At 42.3% G+C, this 10,569-nt stretch overlaps 1 protein-coding gene across 1 annotated transcript; it reads left to right on the forward strand.

Annotated features, from left to right (window-relative positions):
• The first annotated feature begins 1,570 nt into the window (after positions 1 to 1,570).
• Positions 1,571 to 2,327, forward strand: LOC137560740 (oocyte zinc finger protein XlCOF22-like). Its single transcript, XM_068271890.1, has 2 exons — positions 1,571 to 1,629; positions 1,757 to 2,327. The coding sequence occupies exons 1-2, from the start codon at positions 1,571 to 1,573 to the stop codon at positions 2,325 to 2,327; spliced, it is 630 nt and encodes a 209-aa protein (XP_068127991.1).
• Positions 2,328 to 10,569: the final 8,242 nt, after the last annotated feature.

Here is a 10,569-nt window from a genome sequence, read left to right on the forward strand (position 1 = left end):
AGATCCATAGTGTAGTAAAGAGTTAACTGCAGTAGCTTTTCGGAAAAGGGTACTTCCTATTTGTCCATTGTCTGAAAAATAAAGATGTAAATCCAGAAAATCCACAGAGACAGGTGAGATCTTAGATGTTAAAACAATATTCATATTGTTCTGCCCCAATTCCTGAATGAATTCCTGTGCCATTGTCACGGAGCCCTCCCAAAGGATCAGAATGTCATCTATAAAACGGTACCACCCCAAGATGTTAGGGTGGTACAGTTCTAACGAGGGACCCCATACTATTTCCCGTTCCCACCACCCAAGAAAGAGATTGGCGATGGCGGGGGCACACTTTGCGCCGATGGAAACACCATGGGTCTGTAAAAAGAACTGTCCATCAAAAACAAAGAAATTGTGGGCCAAAATAAATTTCAGAAGATTAATCAGAAACGAATTAAAGTCCGCTCTACCTGTTGTAGTCGTAGACAGGAAATAATGGACCGCTCGACACGCATCATCATGTTGAATATTCGTGTAAAGTGATTCTACATCGAGCGAGATAAAACAAGTACCTGTTGGAACAGAAACGTGATTAAGTTTCGTAATCAAATCCAAAGAATCACGGACATACGAGTCCAAAGTAACGACATGTTCCTGCAAAAAAAAGTCTAAAAAACTGCACCCCTTCTCAATGAGGCTACCAATCCCCAAAACAATAGGGCGGCCAGGTGGACACACTAAATTCTTGTGGACCTTCGGTAAAAGATAAAATGTTGAAGTAATTGGTTCTTTGACCGTAAGGAAACCCTTTTCCTTTTGTGAGATTAGGCCCCTCTCTCTAGCCTCATCTAAGAGATGGTTCAGTTCTGTGTTAAAGTGAACGGTCGGATTGCCAGGAAGGCGTTTGTAAAATCTTCTATCTCCTAATTGTCTCTTGACCTCCTTCAGGTATTCACTAGTCGGCCACAGCACAATGTTCCCACCTTTGTCCGCCTCACGGATCACAAAGTCATCCCTGATAGCAAGTTCAGAAATGGCTGCGTTCTCTTCCATAGTCAAATTAGACATGTAGGGGCGTCGTGAGGTTAAACTCTCTATGTCCTGAACAACCAGGTCAAAAAATATTTTTATCGGTGGAAAAAGAGACAAATTAGGTAGAAAAGTAGATCTTGATCTAAACATACCTCTTATGGTCTTCTCTCCATCAGATCCCATATTGTTCTCATTCTCATTCAGCAAGTCCATGAGGTCCTCAAACACCTGTCTGTCATTCTCATCAGGAAGGTCGACAATCTGCTGTGTTCGCACATCCAATTCACTATTCTCGTGATGATATAAACGTTTCAGAGCCAATCTTCGACAAAACAAATAAACATCTTTAACCACTTCAAAGACGTCCATATTCTTGGTTGGGGAAAAATTAAGGCCTTTCTGTAAAACACTCAGTTGGGCAGGACTGGGCTGATAGTCTGTTAAGTTAATGACCTGAAGTGTATTTATCTCCTCAATTCTCCTGGGCTCACATTCAGCTTTCTCCTCTTGTTGGTAATTTATATATATGTGTATTTATTGCGATATACACATATACACAATGCCAGCGATATACTTGCTGGCATTGTGGATTTTTGACTACATTCATCCTATTATCATGTGCCCCATGATCTATTGTTTTTAGTGTTTTAATTCCTTGTATACTGAATAAAGTTGGTTTATTATTCATTATTGAATTGAGTGGTGCGGTTTTTAGGGAACTACTTTTTCTTTTGTTTGTACAAAGCTTCACTTACCCATCACAGCTTATTACTCACCAGAGGAGACACACTGGGGAGAAGCCATTTTCTTGCCCTGAATGTCAAAAATGTTTCAGTCTCAAGGGAAACCTCATGCTTCATCAGAGGATTCACACTGGAGAGAAGATTTTTTCCTGCTTTGAATGTCAGAAATGTTTTGCCACAAAATACAGCCTCATAGAACACCAGAGGATTCACACAGGAGAGAAGCTGTTTCCTTGCTCAGAATGTGAAGAAAGTTTTACTTTCAGAACAAGCCTCAAATACCACCAGAGGATTCACACAGGAGGGAAGCTGTTTTCTTGCTCTGAATGTGATAAGTCCTTCAGCACTCAACAAGCATTTAGTATCCATCTCCGGATTCACACTGGAAAAAAACCATATAAATGTAGAGAATGTGATAAAAGGTTCTCACGGAATTCAACTCTTACTCGCCATCACAGAACTCACACAGGAGAAAAGCCATTTAGTTGCTTAGAATGTGACAAGAGCTTCTCATGCCAGTCACATCTGAGAAGTCATCAGAAGATACATGAGCGAGTGGATGTGAGCCTGTAAGCTGTGTTTTAATAAACATGTTGCTGTAGCATCACAGGATTATGATTATTGATAAGTAGAACAGATTTATTAATTAACATATGTGATTTGGGGGTTGATGCATGAAGTTTCAGTAAAATTGCTGTACGCAGACAGTTTACAGCAATATTACCATTACTGCCGGTATCAGGTTATCATGAGTTCCATTATTAGTATGGCCCATGGTACTTGTGGAAAATGATCATTGCTACATTAACAACATTACTAATGCTTGTTATCGTAGCAACGCCAGCAGTACTTAAACACCACAGGTTGTGCTAATAGCAAAAATTGTTGTGCACTGTCTGCATACTGCAATATTACAGCAGCCTCATGCACCCCGTAGAAGCTTAATCCACCATCACAGACCACAGGACAGACAAAAAATTACATTGTTTTTGTTGACATATTAAGTTAATCACAAATGAAGTGAACTATGATCAGCTGGCACATGGAAACCTGGTCATTTTTTAAAATATAAATTTACATTATGTTTCAGTGTGTTATGTACTGTTAGATTTATAATCTGTAGCTTGCCCTTAAAGAGACTCAGTGATGAGTATTAGGGTATTTTTTTACTTATCTGGTGCTTCCTCCATCCCCATAAGCACGGATGCGTCCCTTGCCGTCCACCTGCAGTTTCCCGTTCAGCCGTGGGGAGCCCCGGTAATATGCTCAGTGACGTCAATCTGGAGCGCATGTAGACCCAGACTGGCTTCGGCTGAGCCCCTTATCGGGGCTCACCGCAGCTGAACAAGAGACTGCAGGAGGACAGCGAGGGACACATCTGTGCTTATGGGGCTGGAGGAAGCCCCGGGTAAGTAAAAATAAAAAATCTCAGTACTCATTTCTGAGTCTCTTTAAAATCTATTGTTTACTTTGATGGGAAGTGATTCTCCATTTTTTATTTCTGTATTTGCATGAATTATTTAGCATTGGGATTAGATAAATTCTGTCAACTTGGAGTTGAATTATATTTTGAGGCCCTGATTGACATACGGTGGTGGGATAGTTCAAGTTTTTTCTATATATTTTGATCTGATGTGTATTTTATCTGCTGTTAATTGATGGAGGTGGTTATGTGATTTAAGTTTGTTTTAATAAAATCTCAGATTTTTTAAACATTTTTCTGCACTGGAAATATTGTTTGAATTGTTATTCTATAAGATGTTTCTTCAGCTTCATAAACAACAACATTCTCTATTGAACAAAGATCACCATATCAGGGATTAGCCAACTAGGGTTACCCCATTTATTCAATCAGCAGAACATACAGAAAGACAAGCTCAGTGTTTCAGGACAGAGCACTGGGCATTTGAGGAAGGGGGCATGGCTCAAATCATTGTGCTGGTCTTTTTATATGTTCTACATGCTGAATTTTTGGGATAGACTTGGTATTCTGCTTTTTTTAGTGGTGTATCTGGGTGTTGTGGTAGCTAGGAATGAGTGAGAACACCTCTCTGGTAGTATCATTTTTTTTTTCTTGAACTTTGGATGGTTTTGTGATTTTTCTGCAAGACAATTTTGCATTAAAATCAAGGGCAAACTTTGGAGGTCAATTGCATACCAGAATCACCAAAATTGCTAAATATGTTGAAGGATACCAGAGCCAAAAAGCATAGGAGAAACAAGGGAGCAGGCATGTAGCGGGAGCTGTCCTAATGGCCACCACTCCCCCCGTTATCCATTGTCTTCTTCCTTGCTTACCTTAAGACCCCCAACAGCCTCTTCCGGGTCACCAGGAGTCGCCAGAGTGATGACCATCAGCACAGCTCCCCCTACATGCCTGCACTCCCCGTTTCTGCTATACTTTTCAGCTGTGGTATCCTTAAAGGAGAACAGTGGTAACAAGGGAAGATTTAAAGTGCCCTTAAAGAGGAGCTGTCAGCCATACTGTCTAAAAAAATCATATATAAGTAGATAAATACTTGCTCTACTTACACAACATATGTATTGAACAGTCCACGTTTTGATTTTAGTGATTTTTCTATAGTAAAAAAATAAGAAAATCATTCTTAAGGTCCGTACACACACCGGACTGGAGGCAACGACGGGTCCGTCGTCACCTCCCGCTGGGTGGGGCGTTCCAACGACAGTCCGGTGTGTGTACGCACTGTCGGCGGACTGATACGGCTGTTTCTGAGCGATCCGCTGGGCGGATCGCTCAGAAACAGCCGTATCAGTCTGCAGACAGACTGTACACACGCCGAACTGTCGTTGGAATGCCCACCCAGCGGGAGGTGACAACAGACCCGTCATTGCCTCCAGTCCGGCGTGTGTACGGACCTTTAGGATTCTCCATTTTGACTGTGTCTATCTTAAAGCTAATTCTGGTGTCATTGTCTCAATTAATCTCCTCTGCCTGATTGTGTATGCATTGCCTGCCCTCCTCCCAGTCTTCAGGCGCTCCCACCCAGCTATGTAATAGAAAGTGCATTGTCTCAGCGTGATAAATATTGGTCAATCAGAGAGGAACAGGGGTGGGGGAGGGGAAAACAGGAGGAAAGAGGTTTCAGCCTATCAGGCTGCATTAGTTAAGTCTGAGAAGAAGGTAAAGAAGAACAAAAGACAACCCAACATGCCCTGCAACTTCATTTGTATGGCAATGTACCAACTAAGAGTCAGATAAACTGGGAAATGATCATTTATCAACAAGAAAAGTAAAAGTAATGTTTAACTTTTGGATTGCCTGGTTAGCATCCGTATTACTTGTTTACCAGATGAAAATAAATAATTGATTTTTGATTTTATGCCTGATAGTTACACTTTAAAGACCTTATGGGAATTTCCCTGAAAATTGGATTTAAAATGACTGTATTTAAAAAAAATGCAGTAAAATGACAGAATTTGTAGCTGGTTTACAGGGAGCGATAAATCTGTTTATGGGATGTGGGACTGCGAACAAAGTGCAGCACACAGATGACAGCACATGCAGATTGTACAACCTACATGATGCAGAGGGTGTACATGAAACATGACATGTTTTTGAAGCAGTAATATACATACTCTTACCCATTTCCAAAAGGTTAAATAAAATAAATACATGAGAAATAAAAACACAAGAAAAAGTCCTTTAACCATTTGCCCTCCCTCGGGACGAGTAACTACGTCCCTGCAAGTTCCCATAACTTCTTGCAGGGACGTAGCTATCACGTCTCTCCCCACCATAAGTTACCACTTGCCCCTCCCACGCTTGTTACTGCCACTGATCGTTACCTGCTACGTCAATTAATGGGAACACAGTTCCCATTCATTGATCTTAGTCCCTGGGTGAATGACAGCAGCTGTCAATTAGATGGCACTGTCATTCACAAAACCCGTCCCCACAGTGCTTCCTGTATGTGTACTAATAGCACGCATACAGAAGACACCTGTGAGGGCATCTTGTGGCCAAAGAGTAAAATTACAGCTGCATTTATTTTTCAATAAAGGACCTATTTTTACCTTATTTTTACTTTTTAAATTAACCCCTGACCTCCCACACTCCCCAGTAGTTAGAAGTTTTTTTTACAAAAAATTTACAAAAAAAGATACATAAATAGTTACCTTAGGAACTACTTTATAAATTATGGGCTTGTAATTAGGGGTAGAATCAAAACTGAAAAAAATGCACCTTTATTTCCAAATGAAATATTGGCACCATACATTATACTAGGGAAAAATGTTAAAGGGGCACTACAGCAAAAAACTGTAAAATTTAAAATATGTGCAAACATATACAAATAAGAAGTACATTTTTTTCCAGAGTAAAATGAGCCATAAATTACCTTTTTCCTATGTTGCTGTCACTTACAGTAGGTTGTAGAAATCTGACAGAAGTGACAGGTTTTGGACTAGTCCATCTCTTTATAGGGGATTCTCAGGGATATATTTATTTTCAAAAGCACTTAGTGAATGGAAGTCCAACTGCCAAAAAAACTGTAGTGAGCAGGGAAGCTGGCCAGTATCATTGTTTAAATCAAACAAACAAACACAGAACACTTATATCGCGCTTTTCTCCTGGCGGACTCAAAGCGCCAGAGCTGCAGCCACTAGGACGCGCTCCATAGGCAGTAGCAGTGTTAGGGAGACTGGCCCAAGGTCTCCTACTGAATAGGTGCTGGCTTACTGAACAGGCAGAGCCGAGATTCGAACCCAGGTCTCCTGTGTCAGAGGCAGAGCCCTTAACCATTACTCCATTCAGCCACTGCTGGGAATATGTTTATAAAGAATAAAAGCCTTGCTGAGAATCCCCTATGAAGAGATAGACTAGTCCAAAGCCTGTCACTTCTGTCAGATTTCTATTACCTACTGTAAGTGACTGCAACATAGGAGAAAAGTAATTTATGGCTCATTTTACTCAGAAAAACACACACTTCTTATTTGTATATGTTTGCACATAGTCTTAGCAAAAAGTACCCCCCAAAGAAAGCCTAATTCGTGGCAAAAAAAAATAAGATATAGATTGTTTTGTTGTGATAAGTAGTAAAAAGTTATAGGCGAATGAATAGAAGGAATGCTGACAGGTGAAAATTGCTCTGGTTTTTTAAGGGGAAAAACCCTTCGAGGTGAAGTGGTTAATATTCTTAATTAAATATAAATACTTACCTACAATTTTTGGATGAAAGTGATTATCAACTGTGGAGCATATGTGTCTGTACTGTTACAATTTCAAATAAGAAACCAAATACATATAATTAAAGAATATAAAAAATATCAAATCTTTATTAAACTAATATTCAAAAAAGTGCTTAAAAACAACATGGGATGGCCACCCCGTCACGACCAAACACAGCCCACTCACAGACACATCCACAAGCACACAACGGCCGTATGCATGCTATAAGGAAGCTTGGTATGTAGCAAAAAGAGAGAACAATGTTCCACAACATCCAGATAAGGGGGGATGCTTTAAGAAGGACAAGCAGCCTCCAAAAGTTCCACAAACCACAGCTCCTCAGCAAGGAGTTAGTCTGAGCAAGGAGTTTAATAGATCACATGCAGGAAAAACGCTTCATGCAGGGAAAGCCACAATAGATATCAGCATATATAAGCAGGCAGGCAATAAGCACCGCAATCATCAATCATCAGTTCAAGGCCTCATTGCATTGTCAGCATGATCTCACCACACCAGATCTTGGCTGGAAGGAGTTGCGGAGTGTTGTCACCATGAGTATGATAAATATCCAAGGCTGTCTGTGGGATGCTTAGGTGAGGTAGGATGGTGAGCAGTCGGTAGTGTGCATCAATGCCCAGTTGGCTAGGCCGGGCAGTGCGTCCAGATGGAATCCGCTGCTAAAAGGTCGGGGCGGCGTGGCGTCCCATGTGTGAAGAGGGAAGCGCTCCCGACAGTTTCGCCGGCTTCCGGCTTTCTCAGAGGGCGTGGCTTCCCTCCGTACATGCACACATACAAAACAGTCTCCATCACCAATCATATGCGAGTAGGGGAAGGAACACCCTGAGCGGCCAATGAGGAAATTTCAGGGCAAAGCATCACCAGTATCTAGGTAGAGTAGAAAGTCAGCGCAGGGCAAACGGAACGCAAGCCTATAGTGGGCAATTGTATGTATCGCCCCAGAGAGAGCATACTGCTCTTAAACAACTCGTGCTGTGTCCCCACTGCCCTGGGCGCCCCGGATATAAATTACCTCAACATGGCTTAGCCCAGGGTGAACATCCCGGAAAGAACACATATACTCATACGCAGCAACCTCAGTTGCCTAAATGTATACTATTTAAACTATGACAGACATTGATCAAAATATTAAATATTTAAATTCCCTACAAAATAGTATATATATATATAGAAAAAGAGATAATTTCAAAAGGCATTTTTGATCCCAAAAATATATGTAGGGTTTTTTTAAACCGGACCCAATATATGTCCATCTGACAAGCCAATAAACAGACTAAGCCACCCATAGTATACTCCTATTCCATCATATACATAATTGAATACTAAAGCATTAATTTCAAAATGCACAAAGGATAGGAGAAACATTGCAGCCGGGACTTCCTGCCAAAGCCGCAGGAAGGAGGACAGCAGCGCCCAGACACAGGCCGGATCGCAGAAACAGAAACATCTATACTGGTAAGAAATGGGCATAATTAAGCTGTTCATTTAGGCCTGGATGGGAGCATGCCCCTAAATTGTAAATCCATCTGGACTCACAACGTAATAAGAGGCGATCCCAGTTGCCCCCTCTTATTGTAGGGTGAATGCGATCTAAACCCACAAATATTCTCAATATTGGTTATATGTTCAGACATACGTTCACGGAGTGTACGCTTTGTCTTGCCAATGTAAAAAGCACCGCATTGGCACAGTAGAAAGTAGACCACCAATTTAGTTTTACAATTCACAAAATGGGATAACGGAAGTCCCCTGTTGCCAGATAACTGCACAGTCCTACCCACCTGTATGAAACGACAATATTCACATCCTCCACACGTGGGGGTCACTCCCACGAAGTGGCTGCGTACCACAGCATCGCGCAGAGATCTCGACTTGCGGAACGTCAAATTTGGTCTGGATGAAACATGTGGGCCTATCACTGGATCATTCTGGAGTAGATACCAATGTCTCTCCAGGATTCTTTTCAACACAGGATGCTGTGCACAAAATCGTGTACAAAAACGGGACGACATCCCCGCATCATCACCGCGTCGGTGGTAACTTTGCCACAGCAGGTCTCGTCTATCGCTGTTCAGTGCCCTATTAAAGGCTCGTCTCAAAAGTTTGTCCCGATAGCCACGAGCTCTAAATCTCTTGCGCAAAATCCATGCTTCCTGTAAAAACGTTGATTCCTTGGAACAATTACGCCTTGCTCTTAGATATTGACCCGTCGGGATACCCCGTATGGTATGTGCAGGGTAAAAGCTCTCTGCATGCAAGAGAGCATTAGTGGCCGTCGCCTTTCTAAATAGAGATGTACTTAGATGACCGTCATGTTGTATTGTGATACAAATATCCAAAAACGGGATCGTAATAGGGTCAAACTCGAAAGTAAATTTTAGATTTCGGCTGTTGTTATTAATACACTCCACAAACTCAGTGACCTGCTGTGGCGTGCCCGTCCACAGTATCAAAATATCGTCTATGTACCTGTGCCACCCTAACACGTGACACAGGTACACCGACAGACCGTCGTCCGAAAACACACTGCGCTCCCAGTCCCCCAGGTACAGGTTTGCGTACGACGGAGCACAAGTTGTCCCCATCGCCGCACCCTGCACCTGGAGGAACCTCTGACCGTCAAATGTGAAAATATTGTTGTTCAACAAAAAATCCAACAGCCGCAACAAAAACGAGTTGTGCGCAGCATCCTGTATCCCCAACTCACAAAGAAAATTAGCCACTGCCTGGACACCGAGACCGTGGGGAATGCTAGAGTAGAGTGCCTCAACATCAAGGGAGACTAGTAATGTCCCAGCCGGGACTTGAACGCCATCCAAAATACGTAGAAGGTGTGTAGTATCCTTAATATATGATGGAAGACCCTGCACATGCGGCTGGAGATGTTTGTCAACATATATACTGGCCTTTTCTGTTAAGGAACCTCTTCCCGATACTATCGGGCGTCCAGGTGGATTTTTAAGACGTTTATGCACTTTTGGCAAAGCATAAAAAGTCGGGAGCACAGGGTCTTCCACCTTCAAAAACTGTGCAATATTGCCATCGATCACATTATTCCTCAGTGCAATGTCAATGATAGAAAAGAGTCTGGATTGACAAGAGTCAACCCTCGATGCCGAGACCCACGTGTAGCACTCCCCACGGCCCAGGATGTCCAAACACATGGCCCTGTATTGTACGGTAGTCATTATGACGACATTCCCCCCCTTATCGGAGGGCTTTATCGTCCAATCTTGTCTACCAGAAATAAGATCCAAGGCCTCACATTCATCCCGTCCCAAATTCGACATTCCCTCGTCTCCCATCTCCAAACTGGCAATGTCTCTTTCTACAGCCCTAATAAAGCAACGTAAACCAACATTGCATGACACAGGTGGGAATCGTTTTGAACAGTTATAAAATTGTCTATTAATTGTGGAGAATCTAGGGCCCGGGGCAACACAAAGTGCATCCCCCCCTGAATAATCCCCCATAATCATCCTGTCACCTTCCGCTAGCAGAAAGTTGAGATCTTCTAACGCCTCACGATCTTGTCGTGTCAAGGGGGGTGCTGCCATTACAGGTCTTTCTATGGTCCTCTCACGCAGAGTCGATTGAAAAAAGAGTTTT

The sequence above is a fragment of the Hyperolius riggenbachi genome, chromosome 3 (assembly GCF_040937935.1).
Source record: "Hyperolius riggenbachi isolate aHypRig1 chromosome 3, aHypRig1.pri, whole genome shotgun sequence".
Taxonomy (NCBI): domain Eukaryota; kingdom Metazoa; phylum Chordata; class Amphibia; order Anura; family Hyperoliidae; genus Hyperolius; species Hyperolius riggenbachi.